This window comes from Macrotis lagotis, chromosome 1 (genome assembly GCF_037893015.1).
Source record: "Macrotis lagotis isolate mMagLag1 chromosome 1, bilby.v1.9.chrom.fasta, whole genome shotgun sequence".
In the NCBI taxonomy this organism is placed as follows: Eukaryota; Metazoa; Chordata; class Mammalia; order Peramelemorphia; family Peramelidae; genus Macrotis; species Macrotis lagotis.
The window spans coordinates 682,537,788-682,559,318 of record NC_133658.1 but is presented as its reverse complement, the minus strand read 5'-3'; the positions used below and the strand labels follow the sequence as shown (position 1 = coordinate 682,559,318).

General features: G+C 36.3%; 1 protein-coding gene and 1 long non-coding RNA gene across 2 annotated transcripts in view; one reads left to right on the top strand and one right to left on the bottom strand.

The window, feature by feature from the left end:
• LOC141507694 (uncharacterized) overlaps window positions 1–14,858 on the top strand; it is a 28,439-nt gene extending 13,581 nt beyond the window's left edge. Inside the window, exons 3-4 of the long non-coding RNA XR_012474243.1 lie at window positions 4,188–4,343; window positions 14,740–14,858. This is a non-coding gene — a long non-coding RNA (uncharacterized LOC141507694). The remainder of the gene's footprint in view (window positions 1–4,187; window positions 4,344–14,739) is intronic.
• The window catches only part of CCDC141 (coiled-coil domain containing 141), a 353,841-nt gene continuing 340,564 nt past the window's right edge, over window positions 8,255–21,531 (bottom strand). The window contains 3 exon segments of the mRNA XM_074215601.1: window positions 8,255–9,112; window positions 9,115–9,141; window positions 12,666–12,843. Coding sequence (XP_074071702.1) covers window positions 9,014–9,112; window positions 9,115–9,141; window positions 12,666–12,843 — 304 coding nt within the window. The 3' untranslated portion in view covers window positions 8,255–9,013.

Sequence of the window (21,531 nt, the reverse complement as noted above, 5' to 3'; positions counted from 1 at the left end):
TGTCCATCAATTGGGGAATGGCTTAATAAACTGTGGTATATGTATGTGATGGAACACTATTGTTCTATTAGAAACCAAGAGGGATGGAATTCAGGGAAGCCCAGAAGGATTTACATGAACTGATGCTGAGCAAGATGAGCAGAACCAGAAGAACATTGTACACCCTAACAGCAACATGGGGGTGATGATCAACCTTAATGGACTTGCTCATTCCATCAGTGCAACAATCAGACACAATTTTAGGGTATCTGCAATGGAGAATACCATCTGTACCCAGAGAAAGAACTATGAAGTTGAACAAAGACCAAAGACTATTACCTTTAATTTAAAAAAAAGTTATCTTAATGTAGTTATGCTACCTCCTATACTTTATTTTTTTCCTTAAGGATATGATTTCTTTCTATTCACATTTAACTTAGATCAATGTATACCATGGAAACAATGTAAAGACTAACAGACTACCTTTTGTGGGTGGTGGGGAGAGGGCAGCACGATTAGGGGAAAAATTGTAAAATTCAAAATAAATAAATTTTTTGAAAAACTTGAAGTCAGAAAGACCTAGGATCAAATCTTCCCCTTGACACTAATAGTTGCACAACTCTGGGCAAGTCATTTAGCCTTTCTATGCATCATTTTCCCATCTGCAAATTTATAGCAGAGGGGAGAGGTTGAATGTAATATCTACTAAGATCTCTCCTAGCTCCACATAAATGATCCCATGAATTAATAGACAATGTTATTTTTTGCTTGTCCTTCATTTTTGAAGAGGACCATTGACAAGTATGGGTGATGACTTATGTGTAAGTTGAATTTAAGTGAGGTAGAGTTGCATAAAATCATCAACCTCACTCTCTCTTCCAGAGTCATCACATTTCAGTGGCAGGACACAGTCAAGACCATTGGTGATGTCCCAAGATGACCCTGGCATCTTCAATATGTGACCAAGGTCTAAGTGTTCCATAGCACCTACTTCAGCTGCCTTCAGGACTGTTAGAACAAATTGTTCTTATCTACTCATTCCACTGGGGAAGTCTTCACATGCTTGTTGTAGACATTTCATGCCTACAATGCTGTTAAGTTCCATGCATACAAAAATAAAACAAAGCATATATACATACATATGCATATATATATATATATGTATATATATATATATATACATATATATATATGGTGCAGGGCCTAGCCCTTAAATAAATTTTTTTTATTCACTCATCTATTCATAAAAATGAAAATGACATATTTTAATAGGAAACAAATAGTTTATTGATATAGGCATCATATCTGAGTAACTGCCAAAGGTCAAATTCCAGAAATCTTTAAATTAGAAGACAGGTTTAAGACCAAGACCCTACAGACAAATCTGGTAGCTATAAGCAAAAGTGAAAATGGAAAAAAAGTCAAAGATGTTGAACTCTGTTGTCAGTGTAGTACAACTGGAAAGAGTGATGGATTTATAGTCAGAAGCCCTGAGATCCAATTCTGACTCTGGCAGTTACCCTTTCCATGATCTTGGACTAGTCTTTTTTCCTGGTCCTTAGTTTCCTTGTCCATAAAGGATAGTTGAGCTAGATGATCTCTAAAGTTCCAGTCAGAAGTACATTAGTGACCCAGTGATGACCATTTTTGACAAATGTTGAACCAATGTAAACTATTTTTGAGGAGGGGCAATATTAGATTAGAATAAAAAAATTATCCATTAAAAAAAGGTGCTAGGCAGCACAGATCTGGAATTAGGAGGACTTGAGTGAAAATCTGACCTCAGATACTTACTATCTCTATGATGCTGGGCAAGTCACTTAACTTTTGTTTACCTTAGTTTTCTTCTCCGTTAAATGGAAATAAGAATAGTGTCTTCCTCCTTGGGTTGTTTTAAGGATTTGATGAGATAATTGTAAAATGTTTACTTAGCACAATGTCTGACATATGATATGTATAATTCAAATTCTAGCTAATAATAGCTATTAGGAAGATAGCAGAAGAATATCAGAGGTGTTGTCTTATCAAATAGGGAAAAAATCAATCGAAGGAAAAGCAAACCTATACAAAGTTTGTAATGAGACACAACTAAACTACATCAAAGGATAGTCTTAGATATAAGTAAAATTAGAAAAAGGACAAGAGATAAGTGTAAAATGGATGTTTGTTAATTAAATTATAATAATCTACTTTCATCATCAGTGATAAAGGAACTGAGATATTTGGACAAGAATATTCAAGTTCTAATGAAATATATAAATAGATAAATGTAACACCAAAAAGATGAACTTAGGAAGAGATGGCATTGGACTTCTCTAACCACAAACCAAGGAAATCTCTGGTCAAAGTAATGTAATTGTCTCTAGGTGGTCCAGTGGACAGAGCACTGGGCCTGGAGTCAGGGAGACCCTGAGTTCAAATCTAATTTCAGACACTCACTAATTATATGACCTTGGCTAAGTTACTGAACCTTCTTTGCCTCAGTTTCCTCATCTGCAAAAAAAAGCTGGAAAAGGAAACAGCAAACCATTCTGGTATCTCTGCCAAGAAAACTCAAATGGAGATAAAAAGAGTTGGACACAACTAAACAAACACACATTATAAGAGATATCTGGGGAGAGAGTTGGACAAGACTATCCTCCTAAAAAACTTTATTTTAAAATCATGGCTATCAAGCCTCCAAAAGGCTATAGAACTTTTAACATTTTTATGATGGGTTTGGATGAAGATATAGAAGACAGGCTTATCAAATGTGCAGATGACACAAATCTAGGAGCACAATAATACATTGGTAACAGATTAAGAGCTCAAAAATACATTCTAAAACCCTGGGTCAAAATGAATAAGAATGAAATTTGATAGAGATAAATGTAAATTCTTACACGGGTTAAAAAATAATAAACATTTCACAAATCCCTTGGAGGAGTCATAATAACATAACAATTATCTAGGGGTTTACGTGTATTGTAAGATCAGTATGAGTCAGCAAAGTGATACTGCCAGCAAGAAAGCTAATTCAATTTTAGGCTGCATGGAGAAGAATAATGTCCAGGATAAAGGAAGAGATAATTCCATTGTACTTTACCAGTTACTAGTTATGCATTCCTGGACAAGTCATTTTATAGCTGCCTGCCTCAGTTTACTCATCTGTAAAATGGAAATAATAATAGTACCCACCTCCCAGGGTCTTTGTGTGCATCAAATGAGATCATATTTGTAAAGCACTTAGCTTTGATAAATTGGGGCGAGTTCAGTGGAGGGCAGAGAGGAAAGATGCTCATGTTCATACTAATTAAAGGACCTGGGATATATAACCCAGAGAACACTCAGTCGTCCATTCAATAAACATTAATTAGACTCCTACAATGTGCCAGGTAAGGACCAAGGATACAAATAAGGGGGAAAAATTCCCTGTCCTTAAGGAGCTTACAATCTAAAGGGAGGAAGACCCCCCCCCCAGAAGGAAGCTGGAAAGCAAAGGGGAAAAGAAGAGAAGAGGCCCTGAAGAGGGGGGGGTATTCTGCACAGGGGTATCAGTTCTGGGAACTGAAACCAAACAGAGATGCATCTGGAAAATAGAGTTGCAAAGGCCCATTTCTGTATCTATAAAGGAAGGCTTTGGGAGGAGTTTAGCATTCCATGTTCATGCTCAATTAGAAGAGTAAAAAGGCTGAGGTGGGAAGGTGTTGAGTATCCAAACCTAAATTAGGAGCTTGGAACATCTTGTCATATCAAGTTGAAATCAAGCAGAAATACAGATACAAAGTGTTGGAAGAGCTATTGTCTATGAGAGGTATTAAATTAGATTTGTTCTGACTGGCCTCATTGGGCAAAATTAAGGGTAACTGGTAAAAGCTGTAAAAGGGGGAAATTTAGACTTGATATAAGGGGGGAAAGTTCCTAACACTCAGAGATACCTACCAAGGGAATGGTGATGAGGTGGTGGTGAAATTTCTTTCACTGAAGTTCTTCATATGAAAACAAAGTGACCATTTGTTGATTATTTTGTACAGAGGAATTCCTTTTTTAGGTACAGGTTGAATTCGAAGGCCTATGAGTTCTTTCCAATTCTTTCTAAAATGTTTATGGCGATGGTCTACATCCAGATTAAGGATTTTCTTGATGAAAAGTTTAAAAAAAGGGAGGGAGCAAATAGCTTTCAAAAACAATTTTATTTTTTTTTTAATTTTATTTTTCTTTAATGACAGCCGACACCTTTGCAGTCATACATTTGACACAGAATACAAGAACCCATTGTGTTGATTTGTTTCTGGTGGCAGAGTGGATAATGTTAACCTTGGAATCATGAAGATCTGGATTCCAATCCTACTTCTAACTCTGATTGGTTACTTGGCCATGGACAAGTAAGTAACTTGATCCTTGTGAGCTTTAGTCAGCTAAAAAAACTTATCTGCTAAGTCATAGATCAAGTTTTAATCTTACCATCTCAGTGGAGTTCTCATATCCATTCCAGGGATTAAGTTATATAAAAAATGGGGAGTTCTATATGCTGACAGAACCCAGATCCTTTAGGCTTTCTATTCTAGAACACATAGGTAGAGAAAATTCAACCTTAAATTTCAAAATAGAAATGTCTCATTTTTAAGAGATATTTATTTCATTGAATTTAATCTTTAAATGAGTAAATGCTAAGGGCACATAAGGTCCCTTATATTGTGCCACCATGGAAAAAGTGTAACTGGATTATAGTTACAGTCAGAGGACTTAGGGTCAAATATTGACTCTTCCATTTATTAGCTGAATCATCTTTTCTGAGTCACTAACTTTACTTGGCCAAAGATTTCTCATCTTTGTGTGGAAAGAAGGCTGGGTCTGCAGTCAGAAAGATCTAAGTTCAAATTCAGCCTCAGACATTTATTAGTTGTGTGATCCTGGGCATCACTTAACTTCTGCCTTCCTCAGTTTCCTTATCTATAAAATGGATATAATAATATCCTCCAAGGGTTGTGGCGAAGAGCAAATGAGAGAATATTTGTAAAATTGCTCAGATACTTTTTAGTTGTTTGACTCTGGGCAAGTCACTTCTTTTGTCTGCCTCAGTTTACTTGACTGAAAATGGGGATCATAACAACATCTATCTTGTTGTGAGGATGTTGTTGTGAGATATTATTATGAGGATGAAATGAAATAATTCTTGTAATATCCCAGTATCTGGCATTTAGAAGGCACAATAATAAATGCTTATTCCCTTCCCTGGTCTCTAACAATATGGGGTTGGACTAGAAGATATTTCAGTCCTTCCTAGGTAAAAACATGTGATGGTCTTATGATAAATATATCCACCTCTCTCAAACAAGATTCAGATAACAAGTGCTAGTATTGAAATAGCATTTGCAAAGTATTTTATGTATATATTAACTCATCTTACTTCCATGGAGTATGAGGACCTAAAAATAATTTTAATAAAAGTAGAATTACTAAATCAAAGCTTGGCAGCTGTGATTATGGTCAAGTTACCTAAACTTTCTGAGTTTATCTTCCCTCCTCTCTTATATGAGGCTACCAACCTAATAGGGCTATTGTGACTATCAAAGTAATACACACACACACACACACACACACACACACACACACACACACATATATATATATATGCTAAATGTACACATTTTCTGCTTTGATAATTATAGTTTTCTGAGTTCAAAGGGAAAAAGGGAAGAGAAGACATCAGCATTTATAGTCACTATATTTGACACTGGTGTGGGTGCCTGGGACTCTATTGAAGACAGAGTATCAATGTACTCTGTACAAGTGTTTGTGTATGGCCAGCAGCTAATATGAGTAATAGTGAGAGAAGGAACCTGGTCTGGTGCTATATCATTAGAGCTATGGTTCAAGGAGTACTGTGTTTCTTACCCAAAGCTATAACTAGGGTGAGATGTCTCTAGGGTGCCAGAATTAAAGAGGGGCACAAATGGCCTTCAGGACTTTAGCTACATAGAAGCAACTATGCCTAATGTCTAAGTAGCAAGAATAATTAGTTAAAACAAGAAGCTAAAAGTTCATATTTTCCACTTTTACTTCAGCCATTCCCCATTGGCAACTGTATCCCTGGCTTATTCCTATCATCATGGCTCACTCAGTATGCTCCTCCCACCACCCTCAGTTGTTTCCCAGTTCCCACTCCTCCTCCCCTCTTCCCAATTGAATTAAGGGACCTCTTGACCAGGGTGCTAAAATTGCTATTTACAATTCTGTACTTACCAGACATGAGAACTGTGGAAGTCTTCTCATCTACTAATACTGGGCAGACACTGTGCCTGCTGACTTTGGCAGAGTTGTGCCAGCAGCAGAGGACTTGGTTTACTTGAGAGCAACTCCAGAAACCACCCTTGGGACCTGGAGGAGTCACAGGGGCAAACAGTGCCAGGTACCTCGGGATTCAGGAGGCGAAAGGGCAGTGGCATCAGCCAAAGTCTGCTGGGAATCCTGCCTAGTCTTAACCTTTAAGAGAAGAGACCTGATAGGGAGTTTGGGGAGAGGATTGTTTATTGGATTATTTCATTATTTCCCAAGATTTCAGTTATGAATTTTTTCTCTCTTCCATCTTTTAATAAAAATAATTTTAATAAAAGTAGAATTACTGAGTAATTTTGTAAACTTGTAACTGGTTATCGACAATAAGGATATTTAAAAATTATACTATGCAGCAGGGACTGTGCTTGATGTTTCAGATTTAAAAAAAAAAGTCACAGTTCTCAAAATGTAGACTTTCTACTGGATATTGGCAGGAAGGGTACTGCTTTTATCAGATTTTCTGAAGGAGGACTTCAAACCAGGAAGATAAAAAATCCCTTAAACCTGAGCCCTTTTTATGCAGACAACTTCTGATACAATGGATGCTCCTTGAAGCAGACACTATCTTGCATTTGTATTCTCACTGTGTCTAACATAGTGTTGTTATTCAGTTGTGTCCCATTCCTCAAGATTGAAGAGTCAATTTGGATTTTCTTGGCAAAGATAGTGGAGTGGTTTGCATTTCCTTCTCCAGCTCAGAAAACTGAGACAAACAGGATTAAGTGATTTGCTCAGGGTCACATAACTAATAAATATCTAAGACTGGATTTGAACTCAGGAACATGAGTCTCTCTGAGTCTAGGACTGGCATTCTATACACACTGTATGTACCACCTAGCTGAGCCAGCAATTAGACTTCAATGATATATTCCTGAAAATAAGCAACATTTAATAAATGTTTGTTGATTGAGGGATGAATGTATACTATAGTTTGAGATATTTCAATATGACATAATAAAGAGGCAATTAGGTAGCATAGAGAAGAGATCACCAGTCCTGAAATTAGGAGACCTGAGTTCAAGCTCAGCCTCAGACTCTTGATACTTATTGTCTGACCTTGGGCAAGTCACTTCATCCCATTGCCTCATACAAACTAAAAAATATTTTTTTAAATGATATAATGGAAAGAGCATTGCAAAAAGACAATCAGAAGATTTTGTCTGTTGCCTCTCAATAATTCACAATGAGACTTTGAACAAACCATTTGTGTTCTCCAAGCCTTGGTTTACTCATCTCTATAAAATAGGGACAATAATACTTTTTCATCTACCTTAAAGGATATAGGGATGATTAAATGAGATAATATACATCAGATGACTTTGTAAAATGTAAAACACTATTAAACCTTAGAGTTTTGTTATACCATTTTTTAATGCAGTCATAAGATAAAAATCTTTCTTACTAAACCCTTTTCTTCTCCAACTTCTAAAATCACTTTCCTATTACTATAATTGACTAAGTATCTTTATCAGCTTTCTCCTAACAATCTTGGTGTTACATTTGACTTCTCACTTTTTAATCTGCCATATCCCGACCTTGCCAATTCATTTTATTCTGATATTTCTTCCTTGACAATGCTGCTGAAAGCTAGTACACTGATTAGTAAGGCATTCACCTACTCATAGTCAAAGAGGAAAAATAAAAGCTCTGCAACAAAGTTAAATGTCTAAACCTTTCTTTCTCATCATTTTCATCTACAGACAAAAATCTCCCATTAAATTGTCTAAGTAAAGATCTTCTGAGTTTCTCCCCTTGCCTTATGTCCCAAAATTTTAGAATAATACTTGAGAAGAACTGGGATTCAGGATAAAAAAGGGACCTTGGAAAATATCATCCTTGAAACTTTCATACTGTCCAGACTTCCAGCTCTGATTTTTTTGAGATGTCTTAAAACTATAACATGCTCAAAAAATAATTCAAAGAAACAAAGATAGAATACACAGATCAGTCAATGGAATACCTTTAGAGAGGATGATTCCTTTATTGGAAGCAAGACCCACATTTCAATGAAAGCACTTTGAAATGAAATTACCAAAACTGGATTGGTTTTGACTCCAAACAATACAGAAAAAACAAACAATGAGTTAAGATTGAGGGATAGGGATCAGTTTGCAATTTCATTGGTACAGGGAACTTCCAAGTGAGGAAATTTTTTCCACCTATGCTGCTTGGTACCACCTTTGCTACTTAAATTTTTAGAGAGTGGCATAGTAAAGTTTGAGTAGCTAGGTGGCACAATGGATAGAGGCTGGCCCTGGAGTCAGGAGGATTTGGGTTCAAATTTGACCTTAGACACTTAGTAGCTACATGACTCTAGCCAAGTCACTTAACCCCGTTTGCCTTGGTTTCCTCATCTATAAAATGAGCTATAGAAGGAACTGACAAAACAGGAGTCACAGAGAGTCAGATACAGATCTAAGATGACCTACGTATTGACTTAGAAAGTCACACATTAACATTTTCTATGTTGCTTTGTATTTTGAAAAATGTTGTTAAATGTTTCCCAATTACATTTTAAACTGGTTGTTAAATGTTAAATGTTTCCCAATTACATTTTAAACTGGTTTGGCCTCACTTGCAGTGTTGTGGGTTTCATATGTAATTTGGAAGGTTAAGTTACTTGTTCAGGGTTACAAAGCCAATGGACTCAGAGTTGGGATTAGAACCAAGGTGTTCTGACTTCACAGGCAGGTGTCTATCTCCTGTTAAACATCCTCTAATTCAACTTGTTCTCTTTTACTTCTGTTGTGTTCTTTCCATAGTAAGCAGCTATTCTTGTTGACATTTTCTTCATATCCCAGAGTCTGCCATCTCTATGTTGCAGGTGTCCCCCTTTACTTTTACCTGAATAAACAAAGATAACTTAATGTCATATCACTGTTTTTGTATACACACACACACACACACACACACACACACACACACACAACTTTTAAAATGTATTTCTAGTCCCAAATGAAGCTGATCTCAAACACTCTGGTATTCAGTGATGTCAGATTAGTAAATCTCAAATTAATGGTTATAATGGTAGTTAAGAGAGGAAATAAGACAGGCTGAAGTGGGAGGAAAGTAGAAGTATCTTCTAGCCCTGAATGTTATCCACCTTCTCTGAAATCAGAATGTTCCTGTCTGAGGCTTTCTGTTAAATATCTGTTTAGATGGATGAATGACAAAATTACACGCCAAGAATAGAATAATTAGCTTGAAACAAATGATTTGGCTAGAGCCTCTACACTAATTAGTATCTATTTCTCCCTCAAACAGACTAGAAGCTCCTTGAGACTAGAGGATATAGCATTCATTTGTATTCCTAGCCCCTACAGCATCTATTATAGTGCTTGGAACATAGTAGGGCAGTAGTATTTGGTGACTGATTGGCAGAAAGGCAAAGAAGAGTGAGTTAATTTTTTAAAAAAAGAGGGAGCTGAGACAGTTGAGGAGAGTCCTTTAGAAGCTTAAGTTGAACGTGAATCTACTGCCCAGATAATTCAGCTTGAACCATGAGTAGGAACTTTTAAGCTCCATTAAGATCTACTAGCTCCTCGGCGATTGGGTAGCACTAAACCTAGGATTATTTCCTGCATTGGAGAAGGCAAGGGGTCAACTGGCAGCAAAAGAATATTAGCTCAAATTCGAATAGTACTTTAAAAGTTTAAAAATCCTTTCCTCATAATAAGCTTGAAAAAGTAAAGCAAGCATCATAGGTCTCATTTTACAAAGAAGTAAACAGCAGCTTACAGAATTTAATATCTAATTCTATAAAATTTAAATGGATGTCATGGAGCTGATAGCCATATACTTTAGAATAGTTATCTCCAATTTTTTTTGATCATTTACTTTTATCAGTAAAACCTTTTTAATTACAAACCCTAATTATGTACATTTACTTGTTTATAACTTTTATTCATGAGCTAACATACTAAATTATGTACATGATAACACAAATAAAAATGAGAAATTTTAAAAGAAGGCAATGAAAATAAAATAATGTTTTATCTTGGAATGGATTTTCAATCTAGAGATAAAGACTTTATTAATAAAAGGTATGATATGGTTAGATGAATACATTAGAAAAAATATTTTGGCAGCTGTGTGGAGGATGGATTGGACAGGGGAGAGACTGGAGGCTGGTAAACAAAATAGGATGAATCCAGAGGAATGGGGGTATGAACTAGGTTGATGATTGTTTGAGGAAAGAAAAAGGATAGATTGACAAGGTTAGTCAATAGACTGGATATGAGGGATGAAAGGTTGAGGATAATGCCAGGCATATAAATATGGATGACTAGAAGGTTGGTAGTAGATGAAAGCACCTCTCTCCTCCCTACATGAAAGAGGGATATTGGAGAGAGATATGTAATGAGATTTTTTCCCCACCCTAAAGAAAAATGGAGGAAGTGGTGTTCTTAGTTGGATAGGACCCAATCAATTAGTTGGAGTAGAACGGAGTCTTCCTCAAAAGAAGTAACTGCCAAAGTCACAGGGTGAAGGGAGGGGCCATAATGTGAGAATTCTGGTGAAGGAATTTTCCAAATGGTACCTTTGCAGATATTATTATAAGTGCCTAGTTAGCAGTTGGGTTTAAGTTAGCAATTGGGTTAAAGTTATCACGAGGGACTGATGCTTAGGTAGGAAAGGGACAGATTGGGAGTTTATGTGGTGAAAATGGAGGCAGAATGGGGGAGTTCTGGGGGGAGAATAGATGTGGTTGTATTGAAGAAATGTTAATGTGTGCAAAGTGTGATGTGATTCATCTTCCCACTTTCTGATCCCCACCTTGCAAATTACTGATTTGGAAGACGATAGTTCAATGGAATATAGAAAAAAATTCTCTATCTAGATGGGCACATCTAGTCCCATAATCATATAGAATTTCCAATAAAAGCAAAATTAGGAACTTCCTTTTAAGGAAAAAGTGGACTTGGATTATCATCTAGTGAATTCAGATTCATGGGAAGAGCAAGAATAGCCTACTTTCTGGCTGGCTAGAAGACAATACATGATTGTAAATAATGCATTTCCTTGACTTTAGCCTTAGAGGAATTCTTGAGTCCAAAATTAGCTTCCTTCAGGACTGAATTTGATGGGTGGTCCAGAAGGATATATCAAGGACAAAGCTGAATTTACTGTAAAAGAGCAGCAGTTCAGGGGCGGCTAGGTGGCACAGTGGATAGAGCACCAGCCTTGGAGTCAGGAGTACCTGAGTTCAAATCTGACCTCAGACACTTAATAATTACCTAGTCATGTGGCCTTGGGCAAGCCACTCAACCCCATTGCCTTGAAAAAAAATCTCAAAGAGCAGCAGTTCTCAAAGGGTCTTAGGGCCCTTTGACACTCAGTAACTACTGAAAAACTCCCCCCCTCCCACTCCCTGGAACTTATGTTTCTGTGGGTTATACCTATAGATATGCATCATATAAGAAATGAGAACATCTTAGTATTATTAGGAAATTGTTTTGGCTTTAGGACCTCAAGCAAAAGATCTTGGGGAACCTTCAAGAAACCCTGAACCACACTTAAAGAACCATTGTTTTAGAGGAAGTGAGACAGAAAGAATCAAATCATCAATCTGGAAATAGCTCTGACACCTAAAAGGAATTCTGCAAAGACTTATCTTATCTGCACTACTGCATTCTCTTCCCTACAGGGCAAAGAATATTTAGATTTGTGGTCAGTAAAAGGAACTAGTCCTAGCTGGGAGTAGACTGGAAAGTTTAGCTATGAGACTATTCCTTAACATTATGTTTTAACCAATGGGTGTGCCAAAAGTGGTCTTGAAATAAAATGAAACTGCCATTTTTTTCTATTGAGAAGTTTTTTTACCTAGCAAGTAGATGATTGGTGATTTCCTAGACTGATAGAGGCGAATCTATGCTCAAATGTTGTATTTGATCAAGGGTTAAGTTAATAATTCCACTGAATTTCAAGGACATTATGAAAACTATTGTGAGAAGCAACATATAAAGGAAGCTTTGGAATTAGGAAGAATTGAGTGTGAATCCTGACTGCCACATACTGATTGTATGACCATGGACAAAAATATTTGAAATAAATGTATATAATTTTAATATGATGAATTTATGAGGTCCTGGTAACAACTTGCATTATTGTAACTTCTCTTACCTAGCTTTCATTTTGAGCAGTTTTATTTTATTTTATTTTTATTTAATTTAAGTTTTCTTTCACAATATGATGATTATTGCAATGTTTTAGAAAATCTAAATTGTTTTATATTACCTCAGAACTGTGACAGTACTGTCTTCATGGTCTAATCCTAAATTGTGCCCTTAAAAATTGGTGTTCACTAATAGGAATATTTTGTTTTTCATAGTACTGTTATTGTGGCTTAATCTTTGTGGAATGAATACCTCCAGAAGCTCTCTTGGCACTGTAGATTTTTCTTGGATTACCATTGCTCTTTCCCTTTCTCCTTTTCCAAAATAATGAAGTTCTTCCATCCCTTGGCTATGTCTTCTGTGAATTGTCCTATATTCTGGGTGGAGAACTGCAAAATCTTGGTAGTGCTTCCAAGCTGCAGGGAATCTCCTATATAATGGAAACAAAATTTATTCTGAACACCTTCCAAATCTTAGAGGTTTTAGCAAACAGCAAGTTTTGAAAACTTTTGCTGTTGTAGTTGTTATGGGACATTCATTACCCTACAGAATAATGATGATGAGCAAATAATGGAAACATGCCTCATTGTCAGTTTACATGATAATAGAGTACTAGAAGCTCCTACTCACTTGTTGGATTCTTGTAAACTGGCTCATTACAGACCTTTTATCATGACCTTGCAGATACATATAGAATGGTAGATTTCTCTGGCCCAAACCACCTAGGATGCAGGTAAAGTTTAGAGTGAAAATAGGTGATTTGAAGCCAACTCAGAAAAATCTGTACTATCCTTGGTTCACTCCCCAAATTTCATAGAAACTTTGTACCATTGCTTTACAAACTACAGTGACAAAGTATTTTCATGGTCTCCTTGAAATTTCCAATGGATTTTAGTGAGTTGCTACAGGGTTTGGACTAACCCATGACTTCCCTTTCTCACCCAAACTCCACTCTCCAGAGTAGATTATAAACAAAGGGAATAACAGAAAAACCTCTTCAAACATGACCCACTACATTCCTCAAACTATCTCTTTTCTCCTTCCTACGTAAGAGTTTCAAAGCAATACTAATTCTTAGTCATGAAAGTATTGATTCATTTTTCTCCTCATCCTCCCCCCCAAGGCTTCCAAGGACTTGTGAAACTACCATAGTTGAGAGAAAGGATTATTAAATAACAAACTATTGAGGAGATCCCTGACATTTCCCAAAAATTTACTCCACCTAGCTATCTTATGTAGGTGGAATTGTTGCCTCACTCAACCAGAGAAACCTTACAAAAAATTTAATCAGGGGTAAACTCCAGCCCACTGTGTTCCACTCATGCAGATTTGGGCAGGTGGGGTAGAACCTTGGTCTAGATTGTCCAAGGCTGGAGGTAATTTGGAAATCAATGACATGATTAAAATCACATTTTCCCAGACCCTTATCAGAATAGGTCTACTTCTCCTTAAAATATTCATTATCTGATCATTGTTGGAAGGGTTGTGGGAAATCTGGGACACTATTACACTGTTGGTGGAGCTGTGAACTCATCCAACCTTTCTGGAGAGAAATTTGGAACTACGCCCAAAGGGCAACAAAAATGAGCATACCCTTTGACCCAGCAATACCACTACTAAGTCTATAGCCTGAAGAGATGATGGAAAAGGGTAAAAACATCATGTACAAAATTATTCATAGCAGCCCTGTTTGTGGTGGCAAAGAATTGGAAATCAAGTAAATGTCTTTCAATTAGGGAATGGCTTAGCAAGCTGTGGTATATGTATGTCATGGAACACTATTGTTCTATTAGAAACCAGGAGGGACGGGATTTCAGGGAAGCCTGGAGGGATTTGCATGAACTGATGCTGAGTGAGATGAGCAGAACCAGAGAAACACTGTACACCCTATCAGCAACATGGGGGTGATGTTCAACCTTGATGGACTTGCTAGTTCCGTCAGTGCAACAACCAGGGACAATTTTGAGCTGTCTGGAATGGAGAATACCATCTGTATCCAGATAAAGAGCCCTGGAGTTTGAACAAAGTTCAAGGACTATTCCCTTTAATTTAGAAAAATAAACAGATAGCTTATTGTCTGATCTTGTTATCTCTTATACTTTATGTTTCTTCCTTCAGGATATGATTTCTCTCTCATCACACTCAATTTGGATCAATGTACAACATGGAAACAAAATAAAGACTGACAGATTGCTTTCCGTGGGGTGGGGGGGGGGAGGGAAGTAAGATTGGGAGAAAAATTGTAAAACTCAAAACTCAATTAAAATCTTCAGAAAGAAAAAAAAAGAAAAAATTTCATTATCTCTTATTTCTTGTTAACCAATAGGAAAGGACTTCCCTCAAGAATAACCACTCTTCCAAGTGCACATAAGCACTGAATGGGTTCCCTGAAGGATCCTTGGCATTCAAGAATGTCACTGACCTTTTTTTTTATTAATTATATGTCAGCACAATTAATAAAAAGATTAATTATCCAGAAATTGTGTTTCTTGAACTTTTTATACATCAATTTTGACCTAACATTCTTAGGATTTGAAAGTTATATGAAAATGTATGGAGCAGACCACTGACCCTTTCCTAAAATCAGACATTGCTCCCTAGTAAATCCTTCATTGCTGCCATATAGTTTTTTTAGGGTGTTTTTTTCCAAGACAAATGGGGTTAAGTGGCTTGCCAAAGGCCACACAACTAGGTAATTATTAAGTGTCTGAGGCTGGATTTGAGTTCAGATACTCCTGACTCCAGGGCTGGTGCTCTATCTACTGCTCACCTAGCCACCCCTGCCAAATAGTTTTTAAATAAAATAAGCATCTTGAGTAATTGTTTATTGTTCAGTATTTCAATCTTGTCTGACTCTTTGTGACCCTAACTGAGATTACCCAAAGATAATTAGGAATAAAAATAAAAATAACATTTTCTGTTTGCAATTAATTATATCATATATTGAGAACCTGATTTTTTTACATAATAATAATAATAATAACGATAATCTAGTTGTTACACAAGATTCAAAGAAGTTTAGCACAAAGTTCCTGCCCTTTCAAGTCTGGAGAAATAACGATTCAGATTCTTTGATTCCATCACAGTTTCAGGAATTAGGGGCCTACTGGGTTCGCTAGCTTCAAGAAAATTATGCTAATCATATTTTGAAAGGGATTAAATCAGAACAATTCATAATGTCATCTGTAAGCTTATTCCATTTTTACACAATTAGAATCATTTGCATACAGACTCACAAAAGGAGTTGAAATTAGGGGACATGGGTTCAAATCCCTATTCTATCACTGATTGCCTGAACAACCTTAAATAAATGGCTTAACTTCTCTGAGAAAAGAGTCAATCTACATGACATCCAAGGTCCTTTCCAGCTTTAAATCTATGATCCTATAAACTTAGGAAAGAACTGTATACTACCTTCTTCTTTGCCTAATATTTGGGAAAGTATAAAAAATTCAGTTGAGCCTTTAAAACAGATAAAATTCAGCATAGTGGAAATATTGATTTATTTGCTATCTAGTCAAGTAAAGAGGCAGCTAGGTGGTGTGGTAGATTGAGTGGTAGGCCTGAAATCAGGAAGATTTATCTTGAGTTCAAATTTAGCATCAGATATTTACTAGCTGGGTGACCCTGGGCAAGTTACTTAGTCCTGTTTGTGTCAGTTTTCTCATATGTAAAATGAGTTGGTGAAGGAAATGACAAACCATTTTTAGTATCTTTGCCAAGAAAATTTCAAATGGGGTCATGAAGAGTCGGACATGACTAAAAAAACTGAACAACAAGAAAGAGAAAATAAACAGTCAATGAATTCATATATGAGTCAAGTAATAACTTTATACTCCATATGTTAGATAGTGACAGTGAAAGGAAGTTACATTTTGAAAAATGATTCATAGATGCCTGAATAAATAAATGATGTCTTTCAGCAAGTTTTTGTTTCACATATGCTAATCAATTTCAGAGGTTCTATTTTTTCTGTTAAATTTTTTGAAACGGAGAGAATAAAATGCTAAAATGTGATTATGAAGTCTCCTAGAATTTAAAACTGAAAGGGAATATACATATCTTCTTTAACTTTACAGATAAGGAAACTGAGTCAAGGTCACATAGATAGTAAGGAGCAGGATTGTAACCTAGGTTTTGTGAGTACAAGTCCAGCACATTTTCCACTCTACCTTCTAAAGTAGGACTTCTTGCCTGGGATCTGTGACCTCATTTTTAAAAAAAACATAAATTCTATGATTATATAACTTATTTTTCAATTTGAAATTGGTCATTCAATATAACTTCCTTTGTTATCCTATGCATGTTATATGATGCATTTAAAAACAATTCTGAGAATAGGAGTTCATGACAAAAAAAATTAAGCATCTCTGCTCCTGATGCTGGCTATAGAAAGATATCCTGGTAAGATGAGAAGAGTCTGTATTCATAATAAGGAACCCTAGAGTTCAAATAATAGTTCTGCTGCTTACTATATCACCTAGAAGTAATTGCTTTATCCCTCCAGGCCTCAGTTTCTGCAACTGCAAAATAAACAGACTAAGGTACATGATCAATAAGTTCCAAAGTTATGATGCTAAATAAATTTCTCTGGTTACAAACAGATTTCACTTAGAAACAAATTCCTATTTTTATTTATTGTTTTAGATACTTAAATAAAAAAGCAAAATATTTTCTCCTTCCTTTCATTTCTTCCTTCCTTCTTTTCTTCCTTCTTTCTTATATTTATTTTCTTTTTTCTTCCTCCCTCCCTCTCTCTCCCTTCCTTCCTCCCTCCCTTTCCTCCTCTTTCCCTCTTTCATTCTTCCTTTCATCTTCCTTCTTTCCTTCCTTCTTCCCTTCCTTCCTTCTTCCCTTCCTTCCTTTCTCTCTTTCTTTTTCTTTCTTTCTCTCTCTCTCTCTCTCTCTCTCTCTTTCTCTCTCTCTCTCTCTCTCTCTTCCTTCCTTCCTTCCTTCCTTCCTTCCTTCCTTCCTTCCTTCCTTCCTTCCTTATCTCATTTTAGATAACCAGATACATAACTCATACAACCTGCTACTTATCAAGGTCTGTTTGTAAAGTGGTTATTTGGAATTTGGAATATATTTTTCCAAAAAAATCCAATATTATAAACAGTAATTAGTGTCCAATAACCTATTTAATCCATGACTACTTTTAAAATATAGTACTATTTGAACTTTACAAATCTATTGCTTACGATGAAATTTCAATGGAAAAACTTATACCCTGGGAATCACCTTGAGCTGTCTGGACCAGCCTGCTCCAAGTTATAACCTTCATGGTTGGAGGGGGCCTCTCCAGTTTCCAAACAGCTGACCTTGTGGCCTTCTGCAGGTGCACCACAGAGTGAGAGCTTGGGGAAGGATGAAGGGCAGAACCTGGAAAGCATTTACTCACGCCAGCAACTGAAAATTGAACTCTTCTGCTTGTCAGCTTTTATGTAACACATGGAACTAAAATATCATAAAATAAATCCCAAGTTGTCCTGGAGGACAGAATTTATAATATGGGAAATATGTCATCTATGAAAGGAAACATTTTTAAAATGACCCTCATTTTAAGCTCCTGGGTTTTTGGTATACTGGGGCCACCCTGTTACAAGGTGGTTTTCTACTTTGTCTATCCTTAATCTCATTTCTGAGACAAAGTTGAAAAATGAGATAATGCTGAGGCAAGGGGATGTTAATTCGGGGTGCAGAGCTTAAGATGAGGAAGGGACCCTGGGCCAGTGATGGTGAAAAGTAAAAATTGGAGAGTATGTGTGTATGCTTGTGTGTGTGTGTGTGTGTGTGTGTGTGTGTGTGTGTGTGTGTATGTGTGTGTATGTGCAGTGGAAGGGGAGAGAAAAATCTGGACTGGGGCTATTAAGCAGAGAGAGAGGAAGGGGCTGGAGACATAGATACTCCCAACTTCTAGATTTTTAAACTTAGTTGAATTATAAAGTTGAAGTTACCTCACTGAAAACTGTTTAATCATCGCCTTCTGGCTGATGTGTGCAGCTGGTCTTTGCTCCTCTGTATTTTTGATTGTACATTCTGACAAATACTTGGGGCCTCTCTTTATTTTTGCTTCAGTTATGCAGCATGTTTCTTCTCTTTTCTCTTTCCCTAAAAGAAAATACAAACTTGACCTTGGGCCTCTCTTTATTCAGACAAGGAATCTGTGTGTGCCAGATGTTACCTGTAACTATGATGCTTGCTGTACAACTTGCCTCACCCACTGCATTCATTGCAGAGCAAATGTATTCCCCAGTATCTGAGAGGATCACATTCTTTTTTAAAAGGTAATAATTATCCCCTAATTTCTGAATCTGTGAACATAAAATATGAACACAAGAACATGTAATTTAAAGAGTCAGGAAATTATTCTTCTACAAACAAGAGGAAAAACACAAAAGACATACATTGATGTCTCCTGTTGCCACTTGGATGTTATCTTTGGTCCAAATAACATTTGGCCTGGGTCTTCCAGAGATAGTGCAGTGCAGGATTAAGTCTTCTCCTTCCTTCAGATTGGCAGGTCCAAATTTTTTTAAAAACTTTGGAAGTTTTCCTTTCACTAAGAAAAAAATTGATCCTTTAAAACTAAACAGTTCTTTTATATCAAATGTGTTCATTTAAGAAGTATTACTGAATCGTAGCATTTATTAGTAGAATCACAGAAAATAGTTAGTGGTGATTATACTTTACACTGATAGAAGCATCTTATAAACCTCTTTTCAGTTAACACAGTGATGGTAAAAGAACTCCTGGGGATTTACCAGGAAAAGCAATACAGCCTTTCATTTGATCAAATCTCATTCATCAACATGGTTATATACACAAATAAGAAAGTAATTGTAAGTTATCTCTGTTATATCTCTAGGGATAGGAAAGGAAGCAATCCAGAGGACTATGGTATTTGCTAAAATTAATGCTATGTGTTAATCACTATATCACTTTGTTTCACTTTTGGCTGAAAATTTGAGCTAGAGACCTTTGACAAGGGATTGCAGAAAAAATATTGAACAAGGCTAATAAATATATTATACATGATAAAATTCAATTTCCATGTAGTTTGCATGTAGGCTAGTGTTCTCTATTATCCCTTTGGGACAAATATATGCTATTTGTATATATTAGACTGAATCTGCAATTTCATCAATGTATGGAGGTGTTTCATCAAAACTCTATTACCAATACTGATTCACACGACTTAAAACCTTAATGAGTTGTCTGGGACTACTCAAAGGATAAATGACTTATTGAGGTCACGTAGCTAAAAGGTATTAAAGGCAGGATATGAACTCAGGACTTTCTGACTTGAGGTCTAGTTTTGTAAAAACTACTCCAAACCATTGCCTCATATTGTGTTAGAGCCAATATTCAAATAAGTTTTTCCATTTAAAATAGTACTCTCTAACATATATATGTGTGTGTATATATATGTGTGTGTGTGTGTGTGTGTGTGTGTGTTGTGTGTGTGTGTGTGTGTGTGTGTGTGTTCAGATTTAATAGATTTAATACTTATATCTTTAAGTCCTGGACAACACTTTGTGACCCCATTGGAATTTTCTTGGCAAAGATACTGGCGTGATTTGTCATGTCCTTCTCCAGCTCATTTTACAGATGAGGAATTGCAGACAAACAGGTTTAAGTGTTTTGAAATCACACAGTTAGTAAGAGCTCATGAAGATGAATTTTCCTGACTCTAGGTTGAGCACTCTATCCATTATGACACTTAGATATTTTTTTTTTCCTGTGATGAGAAAAAATACATAATGTAATAAATACTATATTAAAGACAATAAACCTGGGATAGAATAGTCTCTGTCATTAGTTAAATGACCACAGGTAAATCACTCGGGTCTCTGAATCTCAGTTTACGCATGTACAAAATGAAAATGATAACAATTGAAGAGGAGCAGTGTTGCATAGTAGATAGGGAATTAGGAAGAGCTCAATTCAAGTTTTGTCTCTGACAAAGATTATCTGTGAGACCTCGAGCAAGTTATTTAAGCTCTCAATGACCCAGATAACTCTAGAAGTCTAAAAATTGCAGAACAATGTCAATCTGCATTGGGAGACAGTTTTCTTACCAGAAATTCCCCAAATCAGAAGCTCCTTAAACCTCTATACCCAAAAAAAATTATTAAAGATTCCCCAAAAGATTTTGTTTGTGTAGATTGTACCTATCAATATAGATTATTAATAATGAAACATTTTAGTATTATTATGAAAATAAAATTGATCTATTGGATCCCTGAAAAGGGGAGGCACAGGGTCAGATAAAGCAAAGATGTTCATGGAACTTGGAAAGCCACCCCACAGGGTTAATCATACTATAGAGCAATGAGTCAGTTGTCAAACTCCAAACAGTTTTCTAATCTTTTCTTCCTTGCTGATGTTCTGATTTGATTATGCCCAAATGGATCATATACACACATAAATTTAAAATGTTTTCCTTTTTTATTGTGAATTTGCCAATTACCACAAACATAAACACTCCAATGTAGGAAAAAAAAGGCATACATAGCTTTCAGGTGAATAGGCAATGGAAAACAAATGTCTTTGATCTTCAGCTAAATAATGGCATACAGATCTTCTACAAGTGACCCCTTTAGAGGGTGCTTCTCTTAGCACCCCAGATAATTTTTCTTAAAGTGTGTTTTATTATAACATCTCACTGAAAGTTTCCATATAATTACAGCATTTCAGAGTTGGAAGGGAATAGAGAGGTTGTCTAATTTAATCCATACCTGAGCAAGGGTCTCATTTTACAAGATACCTTGAGGGTGGATGATAAAGTCTTTTATTAGAAGACTTCAGATGGGGGGGGGGGGAATCCACTATATAAAGGGATTCTAGATCGGGGGGGGGGGGAGGAACTTAAAGGCCACATGTCCCAATTTCTTCCTTAAACAGACAAGAAGACTGAGACTTGGGAAGATGGGGGATTTGCTGAGAACAAGTAGAAAATGGCCAAAATGGGGTTCAAATTCGAGACCTATTTGGTCTTTGTTTAGGGTTTATTTATTTTGGAAGACAGTGGAGGTGATTTGGCCAAGGTCATATAGTTAGTAAGTGTCAAATGTCTGAGTCTGGATTTGAACCAAGGCCCTTTTGGTCCCAGGGCTGGTCC